At 40.9% G+C, this 22,335-nt stretch overlaps 1 protein-coding gene and 1 pseudogene across 1 annotated transcript in view; both read right to left on the bottom strand.

Moving 5' to 3' along the window:
• The window catches only part of LOC103089826 (coiled-coil domain-containing protein 162-like), a 22,777-nt pseudogene extending 9,377 nt beyond the window's left edge, over positions 1 to 13,400 (bottom strand).
• A 3,199-nt stretch (positions 13,401 to 16,599) lies between these two features.
• Positions 16,600 to 22,335, bottom strand: part of LOC103089571 (transmembrane protein FLJ37396-like) — a 58,173-nt gene continuing 52,437 nt past the window's right edge. Inside the window, 6 exon segments of the mRNA XM_082931281.1 lie at positions 16,600 to 16,603; positions 18,673 to 18,849; positions 19,229 to 19,278; positions 19,636 to 19,776; positions 20,703 to 20,814; positions 21,937 to 22,097. Coding sequence (XP_082787407.1) covers positions 16,600 to 16,603; positions 18,673 to 18,849; positions 19,229 to 19,278; positions 19,636 to 19,776; positions 20,703 to 20,814; positions 21,937 to 22,097 — 645 coding nt within the window.

Below are 22,335 nucleotides of genomic sequence, written 5' to 3'. Positions count from 1 at the left end.
CTGCTGAATTTGCATTCTAAATGCAGAGTCCCATGATGCTCAGAGTAAGAAAAAGCAGAGCAGAAAGAGAAAATATGGTTCAGTACAAGCCCCACATTTCTATTCTCTATGGACACTCATGCTAATGGTGGGAAGTGATTATAAGCCACAGATAAAAGCACTGCCCTCCCAGGTCCCCCTCATTGACTAAATACTCACACTGGGAATTTATCAAATGAAGTTAATTAATTTTGACAATTTAAGAATAAGCAGAGACCCTTAGGCCTGACCTCTTCCCTTCCCATACACAGCTTATTATTTATACAGGAAACACTGTGACTCTTAATCCAAGCTAATTTTTTCATCAGTCACGATTAATTAGCCAAATAAACATTCTTTTTGAATGCAGAGTGTTTAATACCTACAAGGCCAGAGGTAAATTAACTTATTTATAAATTTAACTCAGGTGGTGATTTCCATTGGTTTCAGATGTGCGATGAAAATTCTGGTTTTTTGAAAGGTAATTAAGGGCTGAAAAAATAAAACTCTTAGGAAGAATCATCTTCAGAAGTATAATAAATGTGATTCCCAATAAAACAGCCTGTTATACAAACTAACTATATTGAAATCACATTTAATAAAACCAAGAATATTATTATCCAACAAGAACACAGTTCACCTGGACAGCCTCCGCAGCCGAACGTGTTTGGTAGCGGCAGTGTTCTGGATCAGGTTGTGCCCCTGACTATTTAAAGCTCGTTATCTAATAGTGCCAAGAGTGGCCTCCCTCCATGATCACTCAGAAACACCTGCCCCCACAGAATTTATTAGACAGGATTAGCACTCCAGCCCTTACCGGATGAGGTACCTCACTGCAGCATCAAACTGCAGAAACATAACCTCCCTTCGAAGGAGAAGGGCCTGGGACACCAGAGTGGGGTCTTGGGGGCTCTGGAGGCTGTCAATCATTTTCTGAAGCTCTTGAAGCTCAGACCCTAGAAGATGGACGACATTTTACTCACTGTGAAACACAGGCTACCCTAGCTACCCTGTGAACCATTTCACCTCCAAAGCTAACTTTTTACCTAAATTGACTTCTCTTTGTTTGTGAGTATACTAATTATATGTTTTGCAAGATCAGCAAAGCCTTATGTTCTAGAACCCAAGGTCTGATTTGTCTTTCCTTCCTTCCTCCCTCAGGAATGTAATAACTTGCTTTGCTTTTCAGCAGAATAAGAACATACTGTTGAAAGAAAGTTTCAGTGTTTATAAGGCTACAGACTCTAAATAGATTGAAAAAGAGAAATTACAAGGAATGGGAAAGTATAGGCCTCAGTAAGTCTATTAGGGGCTTGAAACTACTATAAACCAGCATGCATTTCTCATAGCCATGCCATTCAAATCAGCCCTGTCACTGGCTCATCCTGTCAATGGCTCAGGACCATCCAAGGCAAGCAAAAATATGTATATATATATATGTATACATGTATACAGACACATACATAGATCCTTCTAGGAGATTCTCATCATTTCAGGAGTAGATGCAGGAGATCCTAAATTGGCTTATTTCTTGGACCCTTACTACAAAAGATTTATATGTGTTTTGGATGGAAATTTAAGTTAGAGGCCTTTGGGGGCACTCAATACTGGTTTGAGGAACCTGGCCTGGGTCTAGATGGCTGTACTAGCATCTCTATTATTGGCTCAGGAAATGAGCTGCTTAGAATGGGAGAGCACAGCAAGAAAATGACAAGCCCTTAGGGAGCACTGATGGGCCAGGTGGGTGGGACCCACTTCCAGGACTACCAGAATGTCAGCTGATCTGAAATGCTCATCAGCTCCCTGTGGGGACAGTGATAGTTTTCTACTTGAGAGGACATCCCTGCTATGGGAAGAGAAGGATTGTGGAAATTGATCACTGTCCCTGATTGTAGCCCATGGCAGAAGTGAGATGGGAGATCCACGAAGCATTTCCGGAGTTACTCTATGTCAACCTCTCATCCAGACTTGAGCAGCCTTGTACCCTATCTGGCCCGGTACTGGATCTCTTCCTACACTTCTGGCATGGAAGGCAGGGGAACTGAGGGAGCAGGGAGGCTGTCCATGAGAGCCTGATCAGGGCAGAGCCAGGTCTGAGAATGGTTGCTAATATGCACTTGCAATATATGCTCTTGGCTTTAGGAAAAGATGAGCAGTCCAGATTTCATATCCATTTGATGTTTTACACACCACAGAAAAATGTTTTTTGGGTATTTTCCCAGCCACAAAAGAATTGGGGCCAATCATTAGAGTTTTTATGAATCCTCTATAAATCTGATGGTCATATTGGGCTGAAAAGAAACTTCCACCAGAAGAGGAGTCACAGATCAAATTGTACAAGAACTTTAAGAATGTTGTACTGGATGGGAGGAGTGATGGTCAGTGAGCCTTATTTGTTCAAGGTCTAATGTGGCTGGTCTACAAGCAATACACCCTGTCAGGCTATGCAGCAACCAGGGGAAAAGGTTTATCATCCCGTGCAATGACAATGAAAAAAGAATATGAAGTTGTACATACCCTGTGACTAAAGCTCTGTAAAATGTATTTGGGCAAGGGCTAGAAGGAAGTAAGGATAAATAAAAATATTTCATTTGTTACAATGGTTGGATTACAGGTGATTTTTCTCTTTTCATTATTTCCATTACTGTTTATATAATGCTGTGTGTGCACTTTTATACGATCACTTCCCAACAAAACTGTTCTGTACTGACAGGTGGCATTATCATTAAAGTACAGGTGTGGAGGAGGGCCTACCTTTTCTTTGTTATGCACTGATAACAGTCCTCATTTGGGCCTCCCTTTCTTGTGGGCTTACACGGCTCAGTGGGAGCAGAGATGGCAGGCACAGGCAGGGAAGGCAGCCTGTCTGTGAGGAGGGGGCAGATGGTTGCCGTGTGGTCATGGGGGTGGTGGGAGGAGACCCTTCGCTGGGAAACAAATGAGTTCTTGTGCCTTTCCCCAGGAGGGTTCCCTTTGGGAAATCAGACAGAGAGAGCAGAATCACAGTGGCCCTGCTTCCATGTGAATACTCAAAGCCAGTACATTTTGTTCATGAAACCCTGAGTTCAGTGTGTAGTGTCTGGGTTTAATTGGCCTCCTAATCCTTTACAAAAAAATCATAATGTAAACTCCTACATTCTGATCCCATCCTCTGCTTCACACTGACTCCAAAGGGAGTTGCTGGCTTTCAGGGAAGGAGAAAATTTGGCAGGGTCCACAGAACTAGCCCACAGTATCTAAGAGCTGCTTCCTCAGTCAAGTGGGAGGACCACAGCTGAAATTCGAAGTGTCTCTTTAAAAAATATTTCAAAGCACATAAGTATTCAAAAGTCACTTTAACTCCAAACAGCTCTGAAATGGCTAAAAGGAGTTGGGTGGGTCTATGAACAGACCCGTCTCCTCTTTTCACCTTAGTTTTCCTTGTCTCCTCTGGGAAGCAGGCCAGGAACTGAGCAGCTTAGCCTTTTAAAAAAGATGATTATCTTAGAATGGAATTTTTTTAAGTTCAGTTTGCTCTTTATCTATTTTCAGCAAAGCAGAGTATGTAAAACTTTGCACATTCCCCCTGGAGCACAAATGTTTTTACTTGCAACATGACAAGATGTGTCTCTCTAGTTGTACACCTTGGAAAGCCTGGGCCCCAATTATTTCAATGGTTTCCAGTTCATAAGCATTTAAATAGTTAAAAACCAACTTCCTTCATCCTCAATTCTAGGTGCTCAACAATTTGGCCTCATTTACCACTATCCCTCAGCGTTGCACTGGTGGGTTCATCATTCTCTCTGGACTGGCCATGTGTAGTCCTGCCTGTTATCTTTGCCAGTATCCTTTTCTTGTCCCCCTTTAGGACAAGCCCTCCTATTTTTCTCCGTTGATTCAAGTGAGGGCAAGTCCCCCCAGATCACCCTCCCTGCGGGCTCTTCCCTCCCAGCTGCTACAGAACTTCCTATGCAGTGACTTCTTTTGGAAACATGGCTCTGGCTCTACCTTGGCTTCTATCTCATCTTCTCGAGGGCAGGGATAGCATTCTTCCTAGCCCATCCTCCTTTCTGCTGTCCCTCATCTACAGTCCAGCCCCACACCCTCCCAACATCCAGCTCCACTGCAGAGCATCTTAGTTTATTTTCTGAGATAACCGCTTACGACAGTCCCCAGATTAGCAAAAGGAAAGGAGCTAAGAGTGCTTTGGAACTTCTGTAATCTCTTGATGCTTATATTGAAGACTTGCTAGTAGGCCTGCAACAATTCTGTGCTTTCTGCTGAGGTAGCACCAACCCCTTCCCTTCTTCATGCTGCCTCTCCTCAGATATAGGCATCAGTCTTCCTCCTGGAACAAGTCAGAATCTCCCACAAACATTTCCTTGATGCACCGCCCAGAGAGGAATAGATTCAGATTATATCATGTTTGTTTTAAGACCACTAAGTTTAGATAGGCATGTTACCTCATTTCGTTGGCTCTTCTCACACTTTAAAATCCTTGTCTACTATGTTATAATATACTGCTATTAATTGATTAATATTTACATGACTAATGACATAATTAGGATGGGAGTCAAATTATTTTAAATAGTAAGACCAGTTTCACTGCTTCTGATAAACCCAGCTTACTAAGCATTTCAGTGTCTTTAATTTACCTCATGCATTTATCTGAGAACTTGTGCTGAGTTAGAGTTCATGGATTAGCACTGGGCAGATAAAACAAAAGCCTCAACTATTCTTACTAACAGGACTACCGGGTCATTGTTAGCTAACTGAGGGCTGTCTGCAAGCTTCTTGACAGTGAATGCTTGGCCTTGACCTTGCCACATTAGTTCACGAAGCCCAGAAGGGGAAAGGGAATGAAAGCAAAGCTAATATTTAATGGGGACTTGTACATCCTTCTAGAATTTTTACAGATTTTAATCCACAGAACATCTCCCTGAGACAGGTGCTGTCACCCCTGTTTTACAGATGACAAACATAGAGCCAGGGAGTAAAGTGCCCAACTTTTAGTAAACCAACTGACAGAGGCAGGGTAAAAACCCAGGCCCCCCAAATTCTGACTTGGCATACTTCATGGTTTAACCTGTAAATGTGGAATCAATCCGTTTGGAGGCAGAGTATATAATGGTACTTTCCCTTTGCCCTTCTGTCATTTATGAGGAAATATTTTAGTCCTGTCTTTCCAGGTATTAAGAGCTTCATAGGGGGCTTCCCTGGTGGTGCAGTGGTTAAGAGTCTGCCTTGACGATGCAGGGGACACAGGTTCGTGCCCCGGTCCGGGAAGATCCCACATGCCGCGGAGCGGCTGGGCCCGTGAGCCATGGCCGCTGAGCCTGCGCGTCTGGAGCCTGTGCTCCGCAACGGGAGAGGCCCCAATAGTGAGAGGCCCACATACCCAAAAAAAAAAAAAAAAAAGATTTTCATAGTAATTAACTAGATGGGGGAAATCCTTTCACGATGTATATGTATATCAAATATAAAGTTGTTCACTTCAAATATATGACAATTTTATTCTTCAATTAGGCCTCAATAAAGCTGAAAAAAAAAAGAGCTTCATGGAATTTTAACTGAATATTGAAGGCAATTTTAATCACCTTTAATCACTTACCAATACCCTTAGTTCCTCCCCAGTCACCTCTCAGAGGGTTAGGACTTAGAGGAAATTCAAAATTTGGACGATTTCCAAGTTTCACCAAACTGAAGAGGTAGGCCACAATGTCATGGAGAGGGGCTATTAGCTGTAGAGTTAGCTTTAAGGCTCTAAAAGCTACCTGTGGGTAAAATCAATACAAGGAAATAATTTTCAAGAAGCTTCTAAAGGGATATAAAAATATATGAGCATTGATTAGGAATAATATATTTAAACAAGAATATTTAGATAAACATTTTCACAGTATAATACAGGATAATAGTTACAGGATAATATCTGAAAAAAAGAACAAGCCTTTTCATGAACTCAGGTTATATATGTCTTTGGACAAGGTAACTCCGGCTGGGGAATTAAAGCAAAGTGTTTCTCTTTGTTTAAAGCTATTGGAGGCCAAAAACACATCAAAATGTGTTTGTATGACTAACTATCAATGAATTACAAGGGTCACAAATAAATTCCTAGCAGGGACTCATATTCAGACAACATTGCCCTGAGGGAATACCTGTAAGCAAAACATAACTACTTATCAACACAGTTTAAACACATGACTGAAAAACAAACAATGGATCATAAATATCAACATTCAGTGAAGGAAAAGAGAAAAATTATGATTAAACTGCAGAAGGTAGTAGTTTTATATATTTTTAAAAACAATTATAGGAAAAGAGCAGTAAAAAATACAAACACATGGAGGCTAAACAATACACTACTTAGTAACGAAGTGATCACTGAAGAAATCAAAGAGGAAATTAAAAAATACCTAGAAACAAATGACAATGGAGATACAACGACCCAAAACCTATGGGATGCAGCAAAAGCAGTTCTAAGAGGGAAGTTTATAGCAATACAAGCCCACCTTAAGAAGCAGGAAACATCTCGAATAAACAACCTAACCTTGCACCTCAAGCAATTAGAGAAAGAAGAACAAAAAAACCCCAGAGTTAGCAGAAGGAAAGAAATCATAAAAATCAGATCAGAAATAAATGAAAAAGAAATGAAGGAAACAATAGCAAAGATCAATAAAACTAAAAGCTGGTTCTTTGAGAAGATTAACAAAATTGATAAACCATTAGCCAGACTCATCAAGAAAATAAGGGAGAAGACTCAAATCAATAGAATCAGAAATGAAAAAGGAGAAGTAACAACTGACACTGCAGAAATACAAAAAATCATGAGGGATTACTACAAGCAACTCTATGCCAATAAAATGGACAATCTGGAAGAAATGGACAAATTCTTAGAAATGCACAAACTGCCAAGACTGAATCAGGAAGAAATAGAAAATATGAACAGACCAATCACAAACACTGAAATTGAAACTGTGATTAAAAATCTTCCAACAAACAAAAGCCCAGGACCAGATGGCTTCACAGGCGAATTCTATCAAACATTTAGAGAAGAGCTAACACCTATCCTTCTCAAACTCTTCCAAAATATAGCAGAGGGAGGAACACTCCCAAACTCATTCTACGAGGCCACCATCACCTTGATACCAAAACCAGACAAGGATGTCACAAAGAAAGAAAACTACAGGCCAATATCACTGATGAACATAGATGCAAAAATCCTCAACAAAATACTAGCAAACAGAATCCAACAGCACATTAAAAGGATCATACACCATGATCAAGTGGGGTTTATTCCAGGAATGCAAGGATTCTTCAATATACGCAAATCTATCAATGTGATTAACCATATTAACAAATTGAAGGAGAAAAACCATATGATCATCTCAATAGATGCAGAGAAAGCTTTTGACAAAATTCAACACCCATTTATGATAAAAACCCTGCAGAAAGTAGGTGTAGAGGGAACTTTCCTCAATATAATAAAGGCCGTATATGACAAGCCCACAGCCAACATCATCCTCAATGGCGAAAAACTGAAAGCATTTCCACTAAGGTCAGGAACAAGACAAGGTTGCCCACTCTCACCACTCTTATTCAACATAGTTTTGGAAGTTTTAGCCACAGCAATCAGAGAAGAAAAGGAAATAAAAGGAATCCAAATCGGAAAAGAAGAAGTAAAGCTGTCACTGTTTGCAGATGACATGATACTATACATAGAGAATCCTAAAGATGCTACCAGAAAACTACTAGAGCTAATCAATGAATTTGGTAAAGTAGCAGGATACAAAATTAATGCACAGAAATCTCTGGCATTCCTATATACTAACGATGAAAAATCTGAAAGTGAAATCAAGAAAACACTCCCATTTACCATTGCAACAAAAAGAATAAAATATCTAGGAATAAACCTACCTAAGGAGACAAAAGACCTGTATGCAGAAAATTATAAGACACTGATGAAAGAAATTAAAGATGATACAAACAGATGGAGAGATATACCATGTTCTTGGATTGGAAGAATCAACATTGTGAAAATGACTCTACTCCCCAAAGCAATCTATAGATTCAATGCAATCCCTATCAAACTACCACTGGCATTTTTCACAGAACTAGAACAAAAAATTTCACAATTTGTATGGAAACACAAAAGACCCCGAATAGCCAAAGCAATCTTGAGAACAAAAAATGGAGCTGGAGGAATCAGGCTGCCTGACTTCAGACTATACTACAAAGCTACAGTAATCAAGACAGTATGGTACTGGCACAAAAACAGAAAGATAGATCAATGGAATAGGATAGAAAGCCCAGAGATAAACCCATGCACATATGGTCACCTTATCTTTGATAAAGGTGGCAGGAATATACAGTGGAGAAAGGACAGCCCCTTCAATAAGTGGTGCTGGGAAAACTGGACAGGTACATGTAAAAGTATGAGATTAGATCACTCCCTAACACCATACACAAAAATAAGCTCAAAATGGATTAAAGACCTAAATGTAAGGCCAGAAACTATCAAACTCTTAGAGGAAAACATAGGCAGAACACTCTATGACATAAATCACAGCAAGATCCTTCTTGACCCATCTCCTAGAGTAATGGAGATAAAAACAAAAATAAACAAATGGGACCTAATGAAACTTCAAAGCTTTTGCACAGCAAAGGAAACCATAAACAAGACCAAAAGACAGCCCTCAGAATGGGAGAAAATATTTGCAAATGAATCAACTGACAAAGGATTAATCTCTAAAATTTACAGGCAGCTCATGCAGCTCAATAACAAAAAAATAAACAACCCAATCCAAAAATGGGCAGAAGACCTAAATAGACATTTCTCCAAAGAAGATATACAGACTGCCAACAAACACATGAAAGAATGCTCAACATCATTAATCATTAGAGAAATGCAAATCAAAACTACAATGAGATATCATCTCACACCAGTCAGAATGGCCATCATCAAAATCTAAAGGATAGAGAGCCTGACAGCAGATAAGATTAAATTTAGGCAATAACCATGGTAAAGAAAAATATGTTCTAATGCTAATGTCAATAATTTACAATGATAGGGAGGGTGGGAGGGAGGGAGACAAAGAGGGAAGAAATATGGGAACATATATATATGTATAACTGACTCACTCTGTTATAAAGCAGAAACTAACACACAATTGTAAAGCAATTATACCCCAATAAAGATGTTAAAAAAAAAAAAAAAAACCCTAAAAATTCTTCCGTGAATGAATGAAATAAAGGGTAGTTCTATTTCTAATTTTTTGAGGAATCTCCATACAGTTTTCCATAGTGGCTGCACCAATTGACATTCCTACCAAAGGTGCACAAGTGTCCCCTTTTCTCCACACCCTCACCAAGACTTGTTTTCTCTTGTCTTTTTTTATAATAGCCATCCTAACAGGTGTGAGGTGGTATCTCATCATGGTTTTGATTTGCATTTCCCCGATGATTAGTGATACTGAGCACCTGTTCGTTTATGTATTGGTCATTGGTATATCTCCTTTGGAAAAATGTTCAGGTCCTTTGACCATTTTAAAATCGGATTATTGGTTTAAAAATTTTTTCTTTGTTTTGTTTTTGCTTTTCCTATTGAGTTATATGAGTTCCTTACATATTTTAGGTATTATCCCCTTATCAGATATATAGTTTGCAAATATTTTCTCCCATTATGTAGGTTGTCTTCTCCTTTTGTTGAGTTTTTTCTTTACTAGCAGAGACCTTTTAGTTTGATGTTATCCCACTTGTTTATTTTTGCTTTTGTTGCCTGTGCTTTTGTTGTTGTATCAAAAAAATCATTGCCAAGACTGGTGTCAAAGAGCTTTTTCCCTGTTTTCCTCTCTGATTTTACAGTTCCCAGTCTTACAGATAAGTATTTAATCCACCTGAAGTTAATTTTTGTGATTGGTGTAAGATAGGGATTCAGTTTCATTCTGTTGCATGTAAAATTACCATATGATCCAGCAATCCCACTTCTGAGTATATATCCAAAGGAACTAAAATCAGTATATCAAGGAGATTATTCATACTTCCATGTAGCATTACTCACAATAGCCAAGATATGGAAACAACCTAAGTGTCCAGTGGATGGATAAATGGATAAAGAAAACGTCACTTACACATGCATGCAAACACACAGGAATATTATTTAGACATAAAAAAGAAGAAAACCTTGCCATTTACAACAACATGGGTAAACTCGGATGACATTATGCTAAGTGAAATAAGCCAGACAGAGAAAGACATACACTGTATGATCTCATTCATATGTGGAATCTAATCAAAATGAAAAGGTCAAACTTATAGAAAGGTGGTTGCCAGGGGATGGGGGAGATGGGCTGATGTTGGCCAAAAGGTACAAACTTTATTTATAAGATAAATAAATTCTGAGGATCTAATGTACAGCATGGTGACTATAGTTAATAACACTGTATTTTATACTCGAAATTTGTTAAGAGAGTTAGACAAGCATTCTCATCTCCAAAAAAAAGGTAACTATGTGAGGTGATAAATGTATTAATTAGCTTAACTGTGGTAATCATTTCACAATGTATATGTATATCAAATCATCATGCTGTACACTTTAAATATATACAATTTTATTTGTTAATTACACCTCAATAAACCTGGGCAGGGGGAAAAAGAAAGGGTAAGAAACCTAAATTGCTAAACAGGTTTTCACTTACAAAGAAAAATCAGAATGTTCCCAAATTGTCATTTTCAACATTGCATTTTATTTAACTAATATTTGAATGCTTTATGTATTTCTATATCTACTCTTTTTTTTTTTTTTTTTGCGGGACGTGGGCCTCTCACTGTTGTGGCCTCTCCCATTGCAGAGCACAGGCTCCGGACGCGCAGGCTCAGCGGCCATGGCTCATGGGCCCAGCCGCTCCACGGCATGTGGGATCTTCCAGGACCGGGGCACGAACCTGTGTCCCCTGCATCGGCAGGTGGACTCCCAACCACTGCGCCACCAGGGAAGCCCTCTACTCTTTTTTAATGGTCACCCTCTAACAGTAAATGAGGTACTTAGAGGAACCCCTCAAAAAACAGGAACCAGCTAATGACTGTGATTAAGTGTGATCTCAACCTCTCCTTAGTTTCAGCACATCAGGGTGGGATTTTCTTGGCATTGTGGAGGAAATTAAGGATTAATAAGGAACGTCGGAAGCTCCAATTATTGTTCAGTAATGACCATGGAGAAACAGAACTATGAAATAATGAGGCACAAGGGAAAATCCAATAAAGCAGGCAAAAACATGAGGAGCTGTGAGATTTCAGTTATTAGGTGTTCCTGAAAAAAAAAAAAACAAGAGATATTCTCTGAAATTGATATGTTTAACTGTGGGACATAAAAAAGCCAATTTCCATTCTGGCACACATAAAGAAATACAAACGTTTTCAGGCAGAGTTTTGAATATAATCAGCACTTCAGAAGGATGGGGTATGAACCATAAATTGAGGAAGACTTTCCCGTCAGCAGGCAGCAAACATCGCGGCCAGGGCTGAAAACTCCTGCGGCATGAGAAGAAAACTCCGGGAGTACAGCATTTCTCTTTCTAAAAGGGGCGTCTGGCATGAACTTATACCACCACCCTCCAGCCACAACCCCAGAGCCCACACTGTGGTGACACACACAGTCAAGCGTCTAAGCCCAAGGGCAGCAGCCCTCCTTTTCAGGCTGCTCACAAGTGGCCACAGTTATAAATAACTCAACAGGAGAAGAGCAGTTGGGCTGGTTTTAGCTTCAGCTGTTATCGGGAGGAAGGAGTGGGCACAGGGGGAGGGAAAGGTGTAATAAGAAAGGAAGCGGAGGGCATAAATTAAGTGCCAGCACCATACCTCGGGTGACATTTTCTCACTTAATTCTTACGACAACCCTGGGATGTTCCTATGTCGTTCCTGTTTCACAGATGAGAAAACTGAGGCCCTACCAGGCTACGTAGATCTTTCCTATCCAGCTCCTAAGAGATGAAGTTGAGATTTAAGCGCAGGTCTGTCTAGTTTATAGAATCCAGGCTCTGGAGACCAGCCTCTATTTTCCTTCTCTCCCCACCACGTTTCCTGCCAGGTTCTCTAGACTCTGGCCCTCTTTTCCTTCTTTCTCCTTTCTTCCTCCTTCAAATAATTGCTCATTTCTTACGCAGCAGTATTGCTATCTCTTCGTTACTGGTTTACATACAAATACATAATTCATATATGTCTGGTGTAAGGATTCACACAAGCCCAGGTACCCACTACCTGGCCTGGGAAACAGAATGTCTCCAGCTCCTCTGAAGCCCTTCCACAGCTCCAGTGTCCCAACTTACTCCACCTTGGCTGGCAGTGCCTCAGGGCATCTCAGTCAAAAAAGGCAAGAACTGAACTCCTCACCCCTACCTGCACTCCGATCCCGGGCTTCCTCCTGTGTTAAAAGAAACACAACCCCCAAGTCCTCAAAACCAGAAACCAGGGAGTCATTTTTAGATGCTTCCTTCTTTATCCCTCAGGTCCTATTGATCCCATTGCTCTCTTGTACCCAGTTTCCATTCCCACTCCATTGTCTATAGCAAGGACTCTCAAAGGGAGGGTCTCACCTTCTAGGGAGCCTTTTGGAAATCATAGGGGCATTTTTTGACTGTCATTATTTCTGGGTCCTTAGGAGAGACTCAGATGACCCTTTCCATTTCTTAAAGTAAAATGTAATTCATTTTAACTGAGGGCTGAATGTTTTCAATATCAAACATTCTGAATATGAAACTTTTTAAATTACTAAAACTCTACTTGGAGTAGTCTCAAGTCTCAGGGTTTTAATCAGGTAATTTGAAGCTCAGGAACAAAGTATGGTGGTGTTAGTTTGGAGAACTTCTCTTATTTCAGCAACCACAAAGTCAGACTATCCTGTCCTGGAGTAGGTCAAAACCAGCTTAAGCTCATCTTATCTCTATTATTTGTTTGAAGGTGCCCCAAGGAAACACTGACTATCAACAATAAAATGTCATAAGGCCCGTGTCTGAGCACACAGGTCTGTGAGCCATGGGGCTGGCAGCAGGGTGGCAGAACTCAGTCTTGGCCTCTGAGAAGCACATGTGTTCCTGGAGCCACAGGGCCCTCTACCAGATGTTATCCTTTCCTTCTCATCCATTATTTCCTGCCATTTATACCCCTGCCTGCAGCAGGTAGCCCTCTACTGAAGGGGGACAGAGAGGGCAGCAGAAAGCTTTCGGTGCTCAGGGCAGGAGCAAAGCCTGGTTCTCAGCCCTGCAAGGAGGATTCTTCCCCGCTTGTGATGGCCCACCAACTCAGTGGCCTGACAATTCCTTGACCTGCTCGACATCACCCCCTTCACCTCCATTCTCCTTCACCGTGCACTCCAGGGCCACACTCCAGACCTTATCATCACCTGGAACCATATCACCTCTAAAGACTTAAACTCAAATATCCTACTTTCCAGCTCAACCTTTTATTCTTCCAGTTTTCTCACTCATTCACTCCCACTAAACCTCCTTCATCCCCACAAAATATGCTCCTTGACGTCATCCAGCCCTCTGGCCTCCCCTTCCATCTGTCAGTTCCATTCTGACCCCCACTACTCCCTTCCCTACCCACACTGGGTCTCACAGCCAAGCACATGAACTACTCTCCCACCAGCACCTTCAGTTCTCTGCTTTTTTGTACTCATGACCCACTTATCTAGCAAAACCCCAGCTCTGGATCCCTCTAGCTAGTCTGCTTTCTGCTTCTAGTTGCATGCTGCTGAGCACAGCTAGAGGAAATCACACCGCTAATTGCATTGATGCAGCAACAAAAAAATGGTTTCCAGCCTGAGCTGTGTCATGCCAGGGAAAATTGGTTTTCTTTCCTTTGATCAGCTCTCATGTCCATTTCCTTTTTCAACAACTCCAAGTCTTCCTTAAGCCTCATACCAAATTCCTAGCAGCAGATGATGACGTGGTCTGTTATTTCATAATTGAATTAAAAGGGGCTGGAACTGCCCCCACTTCCTGTGGGCTCACTCTCCCCTCCCCATCCTCCCTTTCAAACCAAGGTCAAAGGCACAGGCACAGGCACACACACAGGATATGAAATGAAGACAATCTCTGCCCTCAAGAATCTTACATTCCCGAGGCAGCTAGACCTGCGAGCATGATGCTATGATAGAAGCATGGAGGAATGGAAGTATGTGAAAGTGGAAAACATCCAGAATAAGAAGCGTCTGAGACTTGTTGGGAGACTAGGGGAAGAAATTCACAACAGGGGCTTCTGAGCTGTGATTCATTATCTCTCCCTCCATATCTCTCCTCTTAATGGCACTACCATTCTTTTTTTCCTCCATTATAAAATGTGATAAAACATACATAAAATTTACCATTTTAACTGTTTTTAAGTGCACATTTCAGTGGCATGAAGTATATTAACACTGCAGTGCCACCATCACCACCATTTATGTCCAGAAAAAATTTTTTCCATATTCCGAAACTGAAACTCTGTACCCATTAAACAACAGCAACACTGCCATCTTTTTATTCACCCAAGCCAGAGACTCCGGGTGACATCCTAGGTTCCTCTTCCTTCTCTTCACTCAGTTCTGCATTAAATCTAGCACCGGCCTAGCTGATTTCACTTCCTAAACATCTCCTGTCTGTACAGTTTTAGTAGGTCCCTAAATGGTCACTGACAATCATCTTGCCCCCTTCTCCCTGTTTGTTGAAGGGCAAATGGCAGACTTCTGGATGGTTGCCCTTCGTGCTGTACATTCAGCTTCCCCAACTCATCCTCACATACCTTGGACAGGAGCCACTGGGAGGTCCACATGCTGTCTCATATCTCTGTGCCATTACACAAGCGGGTCTCCCAGCATGAACTGAATTTCTTTTCCTTGTGCACCTGAAACACTAGTCATCCTTCAAGACCCAGGTTAAGTGTCCCCTCTTCCCTGAAGCCCACCTAGCTCCTCATCCCCACCTCCCTGCTCCTTCAGATAATACTGAATATTTCCTGGTGAGTGCTTTCATTATACTTTAATCTTATTCTTTATCACAACGTACTGTAATTGCCTATTTCCCCTTGCCTGAAGGGAAAGAACAATGTCTAATTCATTGCTATACAGTGCTTGGCACCAAGGCTACCATGTACTGTTGTTCAGATTGTGCCCTGAGGCAACCAGCAGTGGCTGAGATCCAGCCTATACTTTACTTGCCAAGCTCTGCACCCTGGCATGGGGCTACCCCTGCCCGGGGGAAACCATGCTTTCTTCTAATCCTCATAAAGCAGCAGTGTGGCATAGTGGTGGATCTGGCTGTCACACAGTAGGGGCTTGAATGTTAGTGTCCTCTCTTTCTGTCCCTTCTTCGCTCCTCTATCAGCCAGCGCCATGGCTCCTGGGAGTGTGGCCAAGTGTCATCCCAGTCTCCAGACTCCAGTCTCCTCTAGAGCCATGAAGGACATAGAGCCCTCAAGGGGCATCATTCTTTGGAGGAGAGCTTCCCTTGGCTCCTCTTCTATTTAGGTTCTGGTTTAGGGGCAGGTGTCTCTGCTAAAGCTAAACAGTATGTTACAGCCTTTAAGGATTAAGTAGCATCTTAGAATTTTAAACCTACAGAATTTATGGGGCTCTTCTAGTCAAGGGGATGGCAAACACAAGCAGGGAGGCCTCCTTTCTCCCTTTCCTTGACCATGGTATGACATTGCCAATCAATCACAACAATATCACAAGCTTGGGATGTCTTAGAATCCTCAGCAGGACACTAATACAGCAGGACACAGAACTGACATTTAAAATAAAACATTTCTTATCCTTGATCTAACACAACTCCTTATTTTAGGAATAAGGTGAGGACCTCTGTTCTCCATGACCCTCATTCCTCAACTCTGTCCCTTTATCTCTAGTTAATCTTGACCTGGGATGATTCCCACTGATCATTTCATGAACATTCTTAGATGGCTCCCTTCCCAGCAAGTCTTTCCTGAGCAGTCCTATTCCTTGGAATAAAGCTCTAGATAATTTAGCACTAAGAAACTTAGCATGTTTAACTTCAGAGAGCTGCTTCAATCTCCTCACTTATTTGATGGAAAGTTGAAGTCCAGAGATTGAAGAAAAGTGATTTGCCCGAGACCTCAGAACAACTTATGACTATGCCGGGTAAAGTCCAACATTCTAATTCTTGGGCCATGGCTCTCCCTATTATACCTCCTTGTGGCTGAGGTTCATTTCTTATTAATACTCAGTGCATGGAAGCATAGACTTTGGAGTTAGGGTTAGGGTTAGCGTTAGAATTATATACAGTACCTTTTCCAAACTTCCACAGGAGACAGAACTTCCTTTCTCCATGCTCCATTTCATGTGAGTGTATCAAAGAGGACATGTTAAAATCTAGAGGTTTTAGGAAGCAGGAGATGGGTATAGTGGAGAATTGCTGAATCTGTATCAGTTGCTGTTCATCCACTGCCTGACTATATGACTTGGGCTCTGGGTGGGCACTCCCTTTGCTCACACTTTCCTAGACCAAAGCCCTGTCCTGAAATGATCACACATTAACTGACCAGACAATTTAGGGCTCTAGCCTCTCCCACTTAAATGACTGTTTCCCTTAATCTTTAGGTTAACACACATCATCTACAAAAAACAAAAACAAAAACAAAAAAACAATAATGGAATAGAGCAAAACCTGCAAGTTGGAGAGATTTTTTTTTTTCCCTCTCTACGTCCTGACCTCTTTATTTGGTGGCTGCAAATAAAACAGATTAGAAACCAAAATAGACTTCCTTAATCCATTTATCCTAAATAAGAATGTAGTGAACTCACGGTTAGAGTTCTGTAAACTATTTTTAAAATTTGATCCAAATGTAGATTGGGTTTATAAATGGTTGACATGGCTATTGGGTGGATTTCAGAAAATGGAACTAAGAAGTCTTAGAGGATTATCCTGTGATGTTTTTATATGGAAGAAAGATGCACTTCAGCCTCACTGGGCAATAGATGTCCAGTCAAACTTTCAGCAAAATTATCAGTCTCCTGAGGTATTTTTTGCCCTGCTTCTCTCTCTAATGCATTCTTCCATTAAGTAAATCCTGAATTCTACCCAAGTGAATGTACTGGCTGGGCTCATGAGACAAAACACTGATAATCCACAAACTGGTCATCTTATAAGTATCAAGGTCATATTGGCCACTATTTTGATAGCCAGCTATCAGTCAGCCAAGGGCAGAGACTCAACTTCTTTGATTCTCTAGCATTCTCTAGTCTGTTCTACCATCACCTTTTCCTTGGTGAACTCCAACTTACTTGTCACCTCTTCTTTGACTTTCTCCCTGAGGCCCTGGGCTAGAGTTCAACACTTCCTCTTTTGTGTCCTCACAGGACTTTCACATAACTCTAACACGTTATCTTTGAAATCTTTGAAGTGACTTGTTTGTTTATAGAGATTTCCGCCACTAGACTGAATTTATTGCCAGAGTCAAAATGACTTATTCACCTTTGTAACTCCAGTATACATAACAAAGTACTTGGTACTAACTAAGCACTGAACAAATAATGGTTGAATAATCCATGAATGATAAGTGAGTGAAAGAGTGGTCTGATACAAATGGTCTTTCAATTCCCTTCCATCTTTCTGTTCTGTGATCATATTTATTATCTCTTACTCAACATAACTCTAACACGTTATCTTTGAAATCTTTGAAGTGACTTGTTTGTTTATAGAGATTTCCGCCACTAGACTGAATTTATTGCCAGAGTCAAAATGACTTATTCACCTTTGTAACTCCAGTATACATAACAAAGTACTTGGTACTAACTAAGCACTGAACAAATAATGGTTGAATAATCCATGAATGATAAGTGAGTGAAAGAGTGGTCTGATACAAATGGTCTTTCAATTCCCTTCCATCTTTCTGTTCTGTGATCATATTTATTATTACTCTTACTCAGAACTAAACTCTGTGCCCATGCCAAAAGGGAAAGAGTAAGGAGGGAAGGGAGCTCACCCTATAGGGTGTTTTTGCTCCCTCTTGGAGGCTGTGTAACTGTGTAATATCCCCTTTTTTTTTTCCTCAAAGGAAATTTGGTCACTTACAGCACACGTATGCCAACTCCTCCATCCAAGTGAGTGAACTCTAGGTAGGCTGAATTACAAACATCTGGAAAACTGGATAAGGCATAAGGAGGTATGGAAGCAGCTCCACTCTTATCACTTAATATCATTCTACATAAATATTTTTTTCTCTATCAGTGAAGTACGGAAGGACACTGATTTATCCAAAGCACTGAAGTATCACTGTTTTGTTTTGTTTTTTCCTGAATATTTCTTCTACTCCACTGAGTAAAATATTTGAAGCCAGAAACAGTTCAAGATTAAGTTTACTTATTTGTTTGCTTACTTTAGATGCTGGCCTATGTAAAAGGGTGTGACTGATAAAAATCTCTGGGTACTCCAGGGGTAAACAAAACTTCATAGATTGAAAAAGCAGTCAAACAGCCCATAAACAAAGAACTCCTTTTGCATTCAAATACAAAGATACACTTATTCTTGGAGGGTTAGCTCTTTCTTTTCCCCTTCTGGACCAGAAGATCAAGGTTAAATACGTTAACGGGAGCAAGATTTCCATACCAAACTTAACAAACCTCTCCCCTAGGAGAAGTGGGATGGGGAGGGGGAATAACAAGCTCTAAAGAGAATTCTGCACCTGGGGTCAGGCTTGAGGCCTTCCTTGGAGTCCCTCGACCCCTTATTTTCTTGTGGTTGTCCCACCACGAAAAAGGTATCCCTGATGGTAGGGAAATCGTCCAGCAGGGCTCTCAGGCTGTTGCAGTATGCCATGATCTGCTCCCGAAGAGCATAGTGAGACATGCGGCGGTTGAATCTAAAAAGTCAGAAGAAGAGATGATGTGCAGAGGTGAATCCAGGTTGTTCCATCTCTCACAGAAGTTCCAGGATATGAGTCCCTGGAGACTTTTCAAAGAGAATAGAGGACCTCTGTCAAGAAGAAACTTCTGTCTTGGTCAGGTTGCTGTTGTCTGAAGGCAGAGACATGGATCTCTTCCAAGTGCCTTTTAGCCGTCACTTCTGATACTGCTTCCTCTGTGTGTCAGAAGACAGTTTAATTTGCTTTTATCCAGTAGGACTGTGGCTTATTTAAACACAAACAAGCTGATTAATTGTATGGATTTCTGTATAATACTGTTGTTTATTGAGTTCAGAGTCATAAATCAGCATGTGTAGTTCACATATACTATACTTACTTCTGGCAATATTCAACTATAACATCTCTCTTGACTTTCCCAATTTCATCCTGTGATAAAAGAGAATGACAGTTTTCCTATTAGACAGTTGGCTATAAGAATTCCCCAAGCTAATACATCTGTACAAACTTATAGCTAACTTAAAGCAGGAGAAGGCCACACAGCTGAGATATTCTTTCTGAAGGTCAACCTACTGGGAGATATTCCTCTCTGGGTCTTTCCTACTCCAGCACATCTTGTGAGTATGCCAAGAATTCAAGGCCCTTACCACTCTACCTGAACCATTTCTCAGGGTTATGTTTGCAGAGAGCAGTCTGGAGGGATGAGGTAACATCTCTCTCTAGAAAAAAGAGCAGGTGGATTCCCAAGCTCAATGTTACTCAACTGTGACACAAAACTGCGTGTACCTCGGCTCCTCCATGTTGCCCCTGTGGTACCTCGGAGGCAAAAGGAAACGGCACAAACATGAGGCTCATGAGGCTGGCTCTGCTGTGAGTAACAAAGTTCTTTGTCTCTGACCTAGGAGTCTTGTGTCCTCTGCCAGCATCCTCAGAACGGTAACAGGCTAACTTATTAACTTATAAGTAGGCTAAAATCCCAGACCTTGACAAAACTGACAATTATATTGTCTGAACCCTTTCTAATCTGATAGGCTTTGGATATTCCTGAAGGGCAGTTAATGAGCTAATATACTTTTCACTTGGTCAATATTTTTTGAATATTTTAGTTAAAAAAGTAATTTACTTATCAAAGTAACTTACTTAATTACTTATCAAAAGGAGTCCTTTGCCCCCATTATTGCTCAGCAGTAATCTAGAAGGTCTAGCCTCCATCATATCCAATTTGTAGAACTTGATTAGGTAAACTGAAGTCCTTCCTTTTCAGTCACAGGTATGGACAAAGCCTAGAGATTGTGAACCTTGTCATTTCATTCCCAAATAACTATATATTAGCCTAAGGACTTCTTCATCAAAAAATTAATGAATAATGAAATAATATCCATAAAATTAAGCAATACTTTTAATTGACAAAGGTTTGAATTTCATAATACTTCTCAAAAGATTAGGTTAGTATAAAACTGTTTAAAAGAAACATGGTGGTAGTGTCTGAAAAACCAAGATAACAGGTGAATTTGATGGCAAGAGCCCTTGTGTACCTTGTCTAAACCCCCTAAGCACCTGTGGGTCACTCAGGAGTTGTCAATGTTCCAGAGTAGGTGCTGAAACTAGTTCTGCTTAGAAAGTGACAAAACAAAATGTGCCCTTGGAAAAATGCACATATTTAAAAAACTAGACAGCAATTAGCTTGAATTCCTTCCTTTCTATTTCTTATTGAACTCTCCTTTTCATTTCTTTATATTTTCAATAGTTCTAACCAAGTAGGCTGAAAGCAACAGGTTCCAAGTTAAGAATTTTTATTTGTTCAAATGTAAAAGATGATGAGATCTTTAGGGAGCCCTTCTTACTACACTCACGAGGTTCTTCATTCTGTCAGCCATGGCTTGTTTCCCGAGGAGGAAGGCGTTCAGCATAATGTCCCGCAGCCCCACCTTTTCTAGTTGAATAGACACAAAAGCTTCCGGAGCCCTGACAAGTGAACAGAGACATGTGAGCCCAAGGCAGGAGGTAAATGGACATATAACAATAAGACTGGTGGACAGGAACACCTGGGGCTGCATACTGGGCACTGCAACAGGAGATCACGTGGCTCTGTTTCTGTGGTTCTTACCTGCTCCAAGTGTTTCTCTTATATTCAGTGGGGATGCTGATATGTCACCATCCTTGTTGGGGACCCCTATGTGCCTGAAGCATGCATCGTCAGTCCCTCCTCACTCCCAAGCTTCATAGCCTGGCCCAGTGTTTGTACTCCCAAGGTCCCTTTGTGCCCTTCTGGTCTGAACTGTAGGGGTACCTGGACTGAAGTGGCCTCCTAAGGGTCCGCTTGACTAGACACATTGGTCTTAAATCTCCCATCCACACATTGGGAATGTGAATTTAGAGCACTCAAACTCTGGCCACGTGTCAGATTAAGGGCATCTTGAGGAGTAGAGTGGCTTTGCCTGTTATTTTTTTTCATTCTAAATTTGCCAGAATTAGACTAGAGTCTCATTGGTATGCCTCAATAAAATATTCAGAGTATTCATAATTATAACAATACAAATGTCGTATTCTGTAATACAAATTATTACAGAATGCGAGATCAAGATATAATAGGGAAACCCTGGTTTATAGACATATGTCTGTAGAGGCCGTGCCTCTCTGACAATGTACCATTCTATTATTCTAAGCAATGGAAAAACCCTTGTTAGAATAGTGAGGGTAGTTCTGTGCTTTTCTGCTTAAGACAGATGTGGAAAATTTGGACATGCTCATATTCTTCCTTATGTTCTACCCTTGCTGGAGTTTGAAAAATATAGAGAGAGGGAAGAAGGAGGGGAAGAAGGGAAGAGAAAGAGAAAGGAGGGAGAAGAGAAAAGAGTCTGAAATTAGGAATCGTTGACTCTCCTTCATAGACTGGAGCATATTAGAAGGAGCTGAGCCTTCTCGGTGTTTTATAACGTTTTCAGACAAGGTCTTAAAAATTTAACACATGCTGGTGACTCTGGGAGTTTAGGCATCCTTCAATCCCATAATACTCTTATTAACTGGCTTGAAAGAGGATACTTTTGTTATTATAAACAACCCTTCACCGCCACCCCCATGCAGTACCTTTTGGTAGCCTGGAATCTTTCTGAAGGATGAATAAGTGTGTCTGGGACTTTCGGAGTTGCAGCTAACAGCATGCTTTCTATGCCATTCACAATTCTGGAATTTCTTCTTCTGGTTGGACCCATTCCACTATGATTTCTCAGACCTGAGAAAGTTATTTCCTAAAATATTTCAAACCAAAGTGAATTAAATTTGTTAGATTTGTAAATCCTGTGGTACTGACTGTAAAATTATCTCACAGCCATAACTGACCCCAAATACATGTAAATGGCTGGATACACTGGGGGTGGGAGGGAGTGGAAGGGAGAGAAGAGAAGGGGAGGAGAGAGTAAGGGAGTGAATGGAAGAGAGATAACATTTTGCACAATGAAGGGGTGAGGTACTAAGTGTGACTATTTC

This window comes from Lipotes vexillifer, unplaced genomic scaffold (genome assembly GCF_000442215.2).
Source record: "Lipotes vexillifer unplaced genomic scaffold, Lipotes_vexillifer_v1.1 scaffold515, whole genome shotgun sequence".
Taxonomy (NCBI): Eukaryota; Metazoa; Chordata; class Mammalia; order Artiodactyla; family Lipotidae; genus Lipotes; species Lipotes vexillifer.
Note: the sequence above shows the minus strand (reverse complement) of the source record. Positions and strands in the feature narration are given on the sequence as shown.